The sequence below is a fragment of the Leptonychotes weddellii genome, chromosome 6 (genome assembly GCF_054177405.1).
Source record: "Leptonychotes weddellii isolate Sample4059 chromosome 6, ASM5417740v2, whole genome shotgun sequence".
Lineage (NCBI taxonomy): Eukaryota > Metazoa > Chordata > Mammalia > Carnivora > Phocidae > Leptonychotes > Leptonychotes weddellii.
Window position 1 is genome coordinate 95,110,541 of NC_138374.1, and position 13,349 is coordinate 95,123,889.

A 13,349-nucleotide genomic window follows, 5' to 3' on the forward strand; every position below is an offset into this window, starting at 1 on the left:
TTACGTCTTTTAAAATGCTTCATTTAGAGGAACAGTTTACTCTTTCTAATCCATTGATTTATATTGTAATTTTCACATGCTTCTGGAATTTACAAGTAGAAGAATGGCTCTTAAAGGTGTGCCTCCTCCTCTCCTTTTTTTCTTTTTTAAGCCACATCACTGATAGGTGGACTTGGAGCCTCTGCTTAAATATTAGCAAAGTTCCTTGCCCAAGGCCTTACAGCCGGCTGATAGTGCCTAGACCAGAATTTGAGCCCAGGACTTTCTGACTCCAAAGTCTTTGTTCTTTCCATTATACTGTACTATTTCTACATGCATGGAGTTTTTCCTATGATTTCTCTTAATTCTTAGAAAATCTCTCTGGGGTATATTTTGTCATCCCTTATTTATAAATGAAAAAAACAAAATTCAGAGATTAAATAACCCAGCATAATACACCTGGTTAAAGTCCAAGAATTAGTATTCCCTATCTCATGATTTTACCACTGACCTGCTTTCTTTGCTCCTTGGTCTGGAGTGGGAGGAGGGGAGTTATGGGGGGCATTGTTCATGAATTGACATGAATTCCATTAATTTTTTGTTAATATCTAACTGAGATTGCCATTTCCACAGCACCAGGGATTCTGGTGCTGGTAAGATGGTAAGATGAAGGTGACTGATGTGAAGGGGATACCAGGTGACCGTGGGAGACTTTGTACAACAGAAGACTAGAAGAGGGTCCTGGAGAGCAGAGATTGGAGAAGCTTGGGTAGGAAAGGGGCCTGCACACCCACTTTAGATACTTTGCTGTTTTTGGCAAAAGGTGGAAGAGTGTTGTTTACTACTCACCTTCCCTAACCCAGTGGCATACCTCTGGCATATACAACCTTGAAATGAAGTGGTTTTAGTTTTCTAAGCTCAGTTCCCTACTTAGAAACCTTTCATGATTCCTAGTGTCTGTCCCTTCCAATCAAAATTCCCCCATTTGACAGTTGAGACCCTCCACAGTTTGGTCCTGTCACTTCTTCGAACCTTTCCAGAGTTCAGCACAAAGGTTCCGCTAAGCCCGCAGGCCAACACTCCACACTGTACCTCCTCTCTGGGCCATCTTCACTTTTAAATTTGTGCCCTCGTTTATGGTGTTCTTACTTCTCCTTTCTTCCGCTCCTTCAACTTTTCTTTCTTTATAAACTTAAACATCATTTCATCCTGTAGAAATCATGTGACTCTTGAAGCTGAATAGAAGTATAACAGATAGTAGTATTCTGATTGTTTCATTTCCTGCTCTTTCCCCCCTCTAGCCATAATGAACTTGCTCAGAGTTAGGACCAACCTTTTAGTTTCCCTTATCTGTTTCCCTCCTTCCCTCATTTTGTTTCCCTCCTCTTCCTTCTCCCCTCCACCTTTCCTTTCTCTCTTCCACACCCTCCTCCTCTGTCCTGTTTTTTTTTTTTTCTGTCTATCCATTTATCAGTTCATCTCTCTTTTCTGTCTTTTGTTTTTCCCTCCATCTGTCCTCCCTGTTTTCCTCCTTCCAGCTGTCTGTCCCTACAGTGTAAGCTTGGGCAAATTACCTATCCTCTCATCTCTAAAAATGGGGTATAATGTTAGTACTTCATAGGGTTGTTTCGATGATTGAGTGAATTTTTAATGAAAAGTACTCAGAGCAGGCCTGTGAGGTAATAACCAGTCCTGGATGTTATTTTTTGTTTGTGATTATTGTACCGATTTGTGTATTCCAGTATAAAACAAATGATAGTATCTGCTGTAAAAGGAGAAATACTTCTGCTTTATATGCATAAAAGTAGATAATCATTTTTAAAAGTAGCTATAGAAATTAGTTTTGAACTTTTAAATGCTTTGTGATTTAAATACTCATGATTAAGATAATTCTACTTTGAGACAAATTAGTTTTTCATGTATTACATTTTTAATTGCTTGCCATATGGACTAATTTTGTGGTAAATTCTTTGTCTAAAAGTGTCTTTGCCTACTCTTGAATGAGAATTTAGCTGGGTATGGAATTCTAGGTTGACAGTTACTTTCTTTTAGCACTTTGAAGACATTTTCTTTTCTTCTGTGTGCATTATTTTTGTTGAGAAGCTTTCCATATAATTTTGTTCCTATGTAAGTAAAGTGCCTTATTCCACTTGCTTTTAAAACAAATATTCTCCAATTTAAAGTGATGTATATAGACTATGACTTTTTAAATTTTTCCTGTTCAAGGCTTGTGATTCCTGAATATGAAGAGTTATGTCTTTCACATGTTCTGGGAACTTCTCAGCCTTTATCTCTTTAAATATTGCCTTTCATTATCTCTCTTCCTCTAGAACTTCTCTTAGACTGTGTTAGATCTTATTCTGTTTTCCATTTCTCTTGATCTCTATACATTGTATCAACAACTCTTTGTACAGAATTTTTGCATAATTTCCTTTCTCTCTTCTACTTCACAAATTCTCTTCAGTTGTGTTTAATCTGATGCTTAATTCTCCAGTGACTAAATTTTTCTTTTTTTAAAAAATATTTTTTTTTTGGTTTTCTAACAATTGTCTGTCTTGCATTCTTTTTTTTCTTTTTTAAGATTTTATTTATTTGCCAGAGAGAGAGCGAGAGAAAGAGCACAAGCAGGGGGAGTGGCAGGTAGAGGGAGAAGCAGGCTCTGCTGAGCAAGGAGCCTGATGCGGGGATTTGATCCCAGGACCCTGGGATCATGACCTGAGCCAAAGGCAGGTGCTTAACCAGCTGAGCCACCCAGGCGTCCCCATCTTGCATTCTTCATAACAGCTCATTATGTTTTCAGTTTTTTATTTCAATCTTTCCTGTTTTATAGCCTTTATCAGATAAGTGTTCATCTAAAGTTCTCAAAAGGTAATCCTAATAATTGTTGCGTTTCCTGCTTCAGTTATAGTGTGTTGTTATAGAGTTGGTAAATTTTTATTTTGGGATTTATTTGTGGGAATCCCATGTTGCCTTTTTGTTCCCTCCATCTGCCTTGGGTTACAGGAGTCTCTCTGGCTTGTGAACACATTTTTGTGTGCTACTGTGAAATGAGATTGAGAAGTTGACACTTTAATCCTTTGTTCATTTGATTAAAAAGTACTGGTTTCTGGTGTGACTCTCACTGAGAAGGTGAGGTGTTTAGGAGACTGAATATACCTGCAGTTTAATAATCTAGTTCAGTGACCTCAAGCAAGGAACTAAATCTACACGTTTCAGATTTCCTGTTTGGGGATTATATTGCTTGGAAAGAAGCAATATCCTTGTTTTTGGATTATAATTGCTTGGAAAGAAGTAATATGCTTGTTTTGGGTTTAAAACCAAAAGAGATTAACTATCTTTAGAAGTTTTAGAAGAGAAGAGAATAAGTAGGAAATAATGAATTTAATTAAGAAAAGAGCTGTTGTGATATTGGTAATTGTGAATGATTGTGCCATTCATAACACTAGGAAAAGCGTGTATTTGTCTTGTTTAATTTGAACTTCCTGTGTGCAAAGCACAGGAAGGTCCTGAAATACATACTAAAAAAATAAACCCATTTCTGTCTCTAAGGACTTAGTGTTTTTATGGTATCATATGAAGTTTCGTTGTTCTTCAGCAGTATTAAATACTATTGACATGTAGTACATTTATAAATAGTTTTGAATATGATTTTCTTTAAGGTATGCTTTGCTGTAATTGTGTTTTGTTTTTTTTTACATGTAATGGATTTCAATATAATCTTAATATTTATGGAATATTTGGCATTTTAATTAAAACTAGGCAGAGAAAACTTTATTCTTATAGTTTAAAATGTGTAATGTCTTATAGTTTAAAAATGTGTAATTCTTCTTTTTAAAAGATTTTATTTATTTATTTATTTATTTATTTATTTGAGAGAGAGAGAGCATGAGAGGGGGGAGGGTCAGAGGGAGAAGCAGACTCCCTGCTGAGCAGGGAGCCCAATGTGGGACTTGATCCTGGGACTCTAGGATCATGACCTGAGCAGAAGGCGGTCGCTTAACCAACTGAGCCACCCACACGCCCCTAAAAATGTGTAATTCTTATTCCTGGTCTGTATTATCTCATTTTCAGTAAATAATAGTAAAAAAAAAAAAAACTGATGTTTTTGAAGAGTAGATTAAGAATACATTTCCTTTAACAATTTAATTAAAATCATTTTCTTAACACTAGGGGGCACTCTTGACCTATGGATTCATATCTAAATCAATCAATATGCATAGACTGGAATGAAATGAAATTATTTGAAAACATGTCATTGCTGAGTGTTGACTTCAGAGGGAATTTGGATTATCAAGCTCATTTTATATAGCAATGTAAATATAGGTTGATCCTTAATAGTGTCATAAGGATAATGAAGCTTATAAAATGAAATGCTGTAGATTAGAGGAAATTAAAGTATTTCAGTGCTCTGTTCACTTTTGCATTGATTTTCTAAATGGATTCTAAATGGTTTTAAAAACCCATTATTTCTAATATCTTTCTTGTTAAAAAAAGAGTATATCACCATGTTTTGCTCTTAGCAGGTACTTAGAGTATATCTGAAGAAATGAAGATTAATTTAAAATGTGACTAAAGGTTGCTATCATTAGTAATAATTTTTAAGCATTTGAAAACCAGCAACATGTTTTGCTACATTCAGGAAACATTTTTGGCGTTTTCATTCACTGTATTTGCAATTAGGATTTTCGAGACACCCACCAACATGTATTTTGCCAGATGTGTACTAAGGTTTTTGTCATCTTTAATTCAAAGACTCCATGGAATTTAAGCTTTGTGTGGATTAATTAAGTAGACAAAATCTGCATCATTGTAATTGCACCCTTACCATGTGTCAGCACTGTTTTATGGGCTTTGTATGTATTCATTTCTCCTCACCACAATTCTGTGAGGTAAGTACTTACTCTTGCCTTTAAAATAGGTAAGGACACTGAGCCCAGAAAAGTTAACTATTTGCTGGTTTCAAACTTAGGCAGTCTTGTTCTAGAGTCTGCTTCTAAATCAATGTCTGTATTGCTTCTCCAGAGAGAGGAAACTTAGCATCAAGAGAATTACTATTGCTATTTCAGACTCAGTTTTTAAAGCCAGTATAACTTACCATTTCTCTTATGCACAAGGCTTATTGAAATTAAAAGTTGGAAAGGGGCCCTGAGTCCCTTTGCTGCTGTCATTTTACAGAGAGGAAGAAATTCCATCCTAGAAGGGTGAAGTTACCAACATATAGCGCATACAACAAGTTATTTGTGGAGCAGGATGGAAAACAGAAGTAAATATTCTTACTTACAGTATAGTGGAAAGAAATGTGATGTTGTGGAAATAATATTTGACTAGAATTTCAGATGGCTTCAGTTTTATTCTTGGCTCTTCATTTACCAGCAGAGGCTCTGTTTCCTTGTGTTATGTGAGCATAAAAAATGTCCTCCTCAATTTAGTCTTATTGGCAGTTGTGAAGATCAGTGACATAATGATTGAAGATATTCAATAAACTTTAACCCTGTACAAATGAACATACTATGGTCTCTGTATGACATATTCCATAATATTTTATTTTCAATTATTTGTGGTATCTATGTAAACCAGTTTATCAGCAATGGTAAACTTACTCAGTATTGTTGCTTTATAGATCTCTACAAGATTTCTTGAGTTATGCCATGTATTACTTTGCCACATGTTGTTTTACACTATTTACTTAAAACTAAAAAAATGTTTTTGAATTTTTCTCACAATAAGTGAAAAATTATACTTAACGCTTTACTGATGAACATAGCACTAACATGTTTTGAGTAGTAACATGTTTTGAGCCCGTTTGGTGTTTCTGACTATTTGAAAAGAGCGTACAAGATCGTCCTCCAGCTGGATTTAGTCACTTAGCTGAAATAAAAAATACAGTTCAGTAGTTTTTTATTTCTTGGCATGGTGATAGGCATGGAATTGTTTTTTTAAACTTTCCATAAGACATAGATGTAAAATTTTCTGTGTATTTTTTATAGGACTAATAATGTATTTGTGGCCTTGGACGTGAAGCCGTCAGTCTTCTATTGCTGTTAACATAGCGTCCAGGACTGATGTTGTGGGAAGCATGGACCTAATGAACGGGCAGGCAAGCAGTGTTAATATTGCCGCTCCTGCTTCCGAGGTAAGGTTAGCTGTAGAGTCTCTTATCTGACATTCTAATTTTTCAAACATTATGGTTGGTCACAGATTTAAATCAGAACTTGAGAAGAAGAGCTACAAATCTTTTAGTTTAAAAAAAGCTTTTAATTGTGCTATTCACACGTTTATTCTACATCTTAGAAACAATCCTTATCCACTTAAGATACTTGACAAATAATGATTACTTAAGAGTTTTTCTTGAGTTTAGTTTTAAAGGGTACATAGAATGTCTTTCTAGGGTATTTTTATATTGCATGAACCTTGAGGACAGTAGTAGAAGTGAGAATAAAAGAATCTTTTATTTAGAATCACATAATTTTGACACCATCTAGATCCCTTGATTCCAGGCCTGTTGAAAGAGTCAAAAATCATTAGGCTGAAATGTTGGAAGGGATGTGGCTTAGAGTGTAAACATGGAGGTGAAGACCAAGCTAGGTGCCCATCTCTCCAAGTTGTGTGCTGTGCTCTTATTTGTGCTTCATGTTTTTTCTTTTTTGCTTTGTCTTTAAATCCAGGGTACTTGCCTGCTTTCCTTAATAACTTTACATCTAGCTCCTATATTTCTTCTTTATTTTTCTCTTACTATAGAGGATGAGAGTAATGTCTATGACCTTTTACCTCCTTGGCCTCAAAGTTCGTTAATAACTTCAACTCCAGCCAGTTACTTAGGCCTTGCTATCAATGAAAATAGTCTAAGCCTGTGGTTTTGATGATTCTTCTTATGCTGATGATTTCTGTATTTCTATCTCTAGCTTCCCTTAATACATTTTTATTAAGCATTTCTGATGGACCAGACATTTTATGTATAATATGAACAAAATCAAGTTACTCATTATTATTCTGCTGTGCAACCTGTAAAGAAAATAGCGCAACCCCTTTCTCTGACTTCTGTTAGTAGCATCACCATTTCCCATCGCTGTCTATCTCAGCACTGTTTCCCTCGCCATCTGAGCTTAATCTCTAGATTTCCCCTTTGTGCACCACAGTCATTTTTCTAATCTCAGCAGGGAGAGTGCACTAGCAGAACAGAAGTTACAGTCTTCTGTAATGTCGTCATGGAAGCAACAGCCCATTCTCTTTGCCATGTTCTGTTGGTTAGAAACAGGTCACAATCCTGCCCACACCCAAGTGGAGGGAATCACACAGGTTGTGAGTGCCAGGAGAGGGAGACCGTCGGTCGGTAGCCGTCTGAGAGCCCGTCCAGCAAACCTCATCGCTAGGATCCGGTCCTTTTCTCCTTATTTCTGCCAGCACCATCAGAGTTTGGTCATTATTTCTTGTTTACATTATTGCAGCAGGCCTTTAGTTTGATCTTGTACTTCTGTTCTCTGCTGTTTTTGGTCCGTTTGACTGTAATTCAATTTTAATATTCTTAAAATACAGCTCTTAAGCTTTATTGTATCCCCAAATTGTCCGTGGTTCTCCATTGCCTACTAATGAAATACCATGGCCCTAAACCTTTTATTCAAGACTTTCTCGTCCAAGTGACTTTACATTTTCTTTTTAATAGATTTAACTCCCACTAATTATTGACTTGAAATTTCATTCTAATGAAAGAGTACTGTATCTTGCTGATGTTTGTATAAACCGTTGTTTTCTCCTACTTTTGTTACAGTTTTGTCTGTATCAGTTTTTCCACATGGCATTTCTCTTCCCACTCCACTGTGCCCCTCCCTCTCTGCACAAAAAAAGACATTTTGGCTGTCTTTCAAACCTATTTCAAATGCTATACTTTCAGCAGAGTCTTTTCCTGATCCCCTAAACAGATAGCTTTTGTATTTTGAAACTATCATTTAAAAAAAAAACCCACTTTTAAAATAATTTTTTCCATAAATTTATACATCACTTATCTTTCTCCTTGAGACAAGGATTATATTACATGTTTATATATATGTTTATATTATGTTTATGTTTACTTGGTATTTTTATAACCATATTTTTTGGATATGTTAAATGTGTGTGTGTGTGTGTGTGTATATATATGTGTGTGTGTGTGTGCGTGTCTGATATTTATAACTATATATCCTGAGATATTTGGTCTAGTATTACAGGAAACAGTATATAATTATTTGTTAAATAAAATAGATCATTTTACTTGTGTAAAAAAATCTCTTGACTCTCCTATGAAAGTGAGTGAACTAACATCAGGCCTCAGAGTAGTGTAATTTAGTATTTGGTAAGTGGAAAAAGGCTGTCTTTTAAATTGTTCTACACTGTGGCAAGAAAGTGAAATTAAAAATACATATTTTTCACCTTCTCTTAAAGTACAGATCTATTAACATATCAAAATGCAAATGTTCCATAAATCTGATAAGCTTACAAATTGGACAAAATACTTGATCTGGGTGATTGACTTCCCTGTCTTAGTGCCTTAATATTTTACCTGTACTAGAAACTCCTGAGATCAGAAGAGCTGCAGTGAATTTTTTTTTCAGATATTCAGAAGTGTCAGTGGTTTTTAGTCTCGAATAAAGAATTACTACTATTCCCTTAGTGGACATTATGCTTAAGTACTGTGTAGCTTATCAGTACCAACTTATTTATTGGTATTGGGGAAGCAGATAGAAGCATCTTGCTCATAATTCCTTAAGCCTCTCCTAATGACTTGTAAGAATGAAAAAAGGAAAGTGATTACTTGTTTTGATAAGTAATAAAATTGCCATTATGATTTGCTAATTTGCCTTGAATGAGTTAAAAACTTGGAGAAAGTTATATTTAAAATTAATATCTTTACTTGATAGAATGTATTTAGTTATTTGGTCAGTAACTGATGTCTGTTTGTTCAGTTTTTCAGTTTTTTTCATGTTATGAAGGCAGGAGTGATGAATTCCAACCTCTTTATATATCTGAGCAGAAACCAAAGTCCCGTCATCAGATTTTATACATAGTATTTTATTTCATGTGTTATTCTCTGTAATTATGACTAGCTTATGTCAACGATATTATTTTATATCCCAAGACTAATTTAGAAATTTATTCATGATGTTAATCAGTAACTCTTCTTAGCTCTATCAGAAAATTGATGTCACAGAGCAAACTGACAGTGATGACCCAAAAACTGGAGAGAGAGACAAGTAAAGAATTAGTTTACCACGAGCAGAAATCACTGAAGCCAGAAATGGGTAGCAAAACTTAAGCTATAGTTGAGAAATTGCTGGAGGCTATGTGTGGACTCCTGGGGGCCCAATCTTAGGTTCCCCCAATCCCCACTTTTGTGTTTTACCTCTAGAAGCTCTACCAGGTTCTCACAGTGAAGATCAGAGAAAAATCTCTTACTGCTTCTAGCAGGGGGAGGGGAAAATAACCATTTTGAAATGTGCCCAGTGCAATCTGTTCTCCCCCTGACCTCAAGGGAAACTACTTTACCAGAGCCTAACCTACTTGGTGGACAAGAAATACCCAACTCCAGCTTCCTTCAGCCTTTCTTTCTCACTTTCTAAGGTATTGGCAGTGGGGTACTGAGAAGTATTTGAGGTCACAGCCCAAGGGCACAGGCCACTAAAAGACCTGACTGTAGGACTTTCTCCGTGCATACTTTACCACCACATCAACAGGGCCTCTGTGTAATAATGAAGGGGTATAGCTGAAAGAACAGCAAGGCACAGATTCTAAGAAGGAGTTTCTAAAGAAACCCAAAGAAGGACACGAGAGGAAATTGAAGACTCAAGACACCTCAAGTACAACAAACAGTAAACACAGCATGACTCTTACTTATTTAGAAGCATATCCTTACACTAAAGGCCTATTTACCTCAGTTCCTATTATCCAATATATTATGTCTGGTTTTCAGCAAATTACAAGGCCTGCTAAAAGGTAAGAAAAATACATAGTCTGGAGAGACAAAGCAGGTAATAGACAAAGCCAGAGTCAGATATGGCAAAGATTTTGGAATAATCAGACTCGTGATTAATAATGCTAAGGGCTGTAATGGAAAGAATGGACAACTTGTAAGAACAGATGGGTGATGTAAGCAGGAATATTGAAATGCCAAGAATCAAAAGAAAATACTAGAAATCAAAAACATTGTGACAAAAATGAATGACTTTGATCGGCTCACCAGTAGACGGGTGGGCAATAGTCAGCCGACAAAAGAATTCATGAGCTTGAAGATATGTCAATAGAAACATCCCAAACTGAAATGCAGAGAGAAAATAGAAAGAAAAAAAAAAATGGAATAGCGTATCCAAGGACTGGGACAATGATCGAAAGTGTAGCATACATGTAATGGAACTACCAGAAGGAGAAGAGAAAGGGGCAGAAGAAATACTTGAAATATAATAATGAAATTTCCCAAATTAATGACAGATCCTTTCCTTTGAAATGATTTTGATATTTAGCTGCGAAAGTGAAAGAAAACATAAAAATGAGGCATGATGACAAGTGCTCAAAACTGATACATCACAGCTGGTAGGCTGACGTATACGTTATACATTGGTAACTGAAACTTGGGTTAATTTTTTGTGCCATTAACCTTAATCTCCTGCCTCCATTTAATAGAGCATGATCTAAGTGTTCTTACAGTGATGATGCTCTGATTTTAGCCAACTGAGGTAGAATACATTTTTATCTTATGGTGCAGATACAGAAATAGAACAGAAATAAGGTTTTCAGAGCCAAAAGCCACCTTTTGTTCTACATGCAGTAACAGCAAATTCGGACTTGAAATAGTGACCTTAAAGCAAAAAACCCTGAAGTTTGTAATATAATAGGAAGAATAGTATCAGTTGTACTATCACAGGTGGACATCACTTAACAAATATTGGATTATTTAATGAAGTTCTGAATATTTTCTTATGGTTTAAGTTATGAAAACCATTTGTCTTTTTCTTTAAAAACATTAGTTTATAAATTATAAATAACAGTATTCTTCTCCCTAACTTCCCTTTACCTCATTTGAGAATCATCAAACTTGTTAAAATCTTTAATTTCTATAAGAAATGGTGGAATGTCAGGATGAGGAAACTGACAGACAAGAAAATGACTCAAGAACCTAGAAGCTAGGTTAGGTTTTCACTTGCCTGACCCTTTATCTAGTGCTTCTTCAGCTAAGCAGCATCTGGTCCCCCGTTTTTCTGCAGTGTTTGTTGACCCACTGTTTTCACTTTCCTCAATGTTTAATGCCAGTTGAGTTTCTAGGGCATCAGCTGTGAGACAGTATTAAAATGGCTGCATTTTCTATTTAACAGAAAAGTAGCAGTTCCGAATCATTAAGTGACAAAGGTTCCGAACTGAAGAAAAGCTTTGATGCTGTGGTCTTTGATGTTCTTAAGGTTACACCAGAAGAATATGCGGTAAGCTTCCCACCTCCCCTTTCTGCAGTTTCTGCACATAGCTTACACATTGATGCTGTTGAGCCAAGGCGCAGCAGAAGGAGGTGGTTAAAAACAACTGGATGCGGGAATTGATGGAGAGAGTAGCAGCACAGCAGTGAAGCAAGCAGAGGGGTGAAATGGGGAGGGGAGGAAGAGCTGGGGAGCGGTATAGAGCAGCTTCCTTCCTTACACCTTCAATTTGGTGAATAAAAAGTAAGTACTTACCACGTGAGAGGAATGTAACATCGTGCATCAACTCTACTCAAAACAAACAACACCACATTAGGGGGAAAAAAGTATGAGTACTTACCTTTATGGTAATTGCTTTTGCCTCCTACCTATATCATCTCTCCAAGCCAACCAGCTGTGCTTTATTAACCTATGTAAGAAATATTTTTACATTTTTGTAAATTAAAAAACAGAAAAAAGAAATTTGAGGGCATTATTGCTATATCATGAAAGATACCTAGAAAAACTTTTCTTTCTTAACTGACATAAATGTTCATTTAAGTTCTCTTTCTCCTTTAACGTGTTAACAGCATATTTGATTTCCTGTTGTTGAACCACTCTTGCCTTCCCGGAATAAACGGTTCAGTTATAACATATTATTCTTTGGTATATTATTGGGTCTTGTTTTACAGCTGTAGCCTTGAGTGAGACTGGGGTAGGTCCACAGCTATGTGCAGTCCCTACAAGACCAGTGCCCTCCACCCTGAGCTGTGGGGCCAATCCATGTGCAGTCCTTAGATATGAGTTGCCACTAGTATAAGCGTCACTCTAAATAGGGAAGAAAACTTTTATATTAACATCAGATTTTATATTACTGTTTGGGGAAATAATCACCATAGTACTGCTCCATGAACCAGTAGATCTAATTTTTGGTTTTGATTTTGATTTAATGTATGACTGTGTCCAAATTTTTAAAATAATTTTTGTTTTATTTTCTAACTTTACCTCATTTATCTCATAAAAAAGTACGAATCGGCATGAGATAATTTGAAATAATCATATTTAATAATGGTATAAGGGCAAATTTTCATTTTCTGTAATCCATTGTAAAATTGTTACTTTTTCTAGTAAAAATTTGAGTATTCAGTATATTTTAGTATGGAATATAATTTTAATTTAGAGTATATGTCATGTCATAGAATTCCCAAGGAGAAATTCTCATTTTTTACCTTTTATTTCAGGGTCAGATAACACTAATGGATGTTCCAGTATTTAAAGCCATTCAACCAGATGTGAGTAGTTTTAAGAACTTTCCTTTTAAACATACACAGAGTGGTCATTAACAGTATCCCAAATTAAGTTTTAGAAATGTCAAATTCATATTAATGTTTAAATGTTTAAAGCTTTTGATGTGACTGTCCTCAGAAACTCATGTGGCAGTCATAGATAAAAATCACTGAGTCATAGGTAGGACTGTTTCAGTCATTTTGGTTGATCAGGCTTCATCACTCTTCTGAGGGGTGAACAGACTTAGGTTGAATGATTTACTCAAGGCTTTGAAGCTTTTTCAAAGGACACTGGGAATAAGAAACTGGGTTTCACAACTCCAGCAGTTTGTTCCCTTGTATCTTTATGACTTTATAATATGACAGTGTGTTAACATTTTGGAGAGAAGAGGGAGGATCATGGAAGGCATTTTTTACTTATTATGCATCTACCTACTGGAAGCCATTTATTATGCTGTGTGTGTGTGAACCCAAGTGTGGTAGTACCTATTTTACTGATGAGAAAACAGAATGACAGTTGTCTTTGCTGCACAGCTAAGTATGGGAATTGGGTTTCAGACTCTAAAAACTAATACTTTTTCCACTCTTATCAAGTAAGAATATAAGTAGGATTTTGTACACCAAAACTAAGTAAGTGATGGGGGCACCTGGATGGCCCAGTTGGTTAAGCATC

The 13,349-nt window shown here is 35.7% G+C and overlaps 1 protein-coding gene across 6 annotated transcripts in view; it reads left to right on the plus strand.

The window, feature by feature from the left end:
* RALGPS2 (Ral GEF with PH domain and SH3 binding motif 2) overlaps positions 1–13,349 on the plus strand; it is a 155,333-nt gene that overhangs the window by 31,310 nt on the left and 110,674 nt on the right. For all 6 annotated transcript variants that reach the window (XM_081824675.1, XM_081824673.1, XM_031029020.2 and 3 more), the window contains exons 2-4: positions 5,967–6,112; positions 11,316–11,420; positions 12,632–12,682. In XM_081824675.1, coding sequence (XP_081680801.1) covers positions 6,056–6,112; positions 11,316–11,420; positions 12,632–12,682 — 213 coding nt within the window. In that variant the 5' untranslated portion in view covers positions 5,967–6,055. The remainder of the gene's footprint in view (positions 1–5,966; positions 6,113–11,315; positions 11,421–12,631; positions 12,683–13,349) is intronic.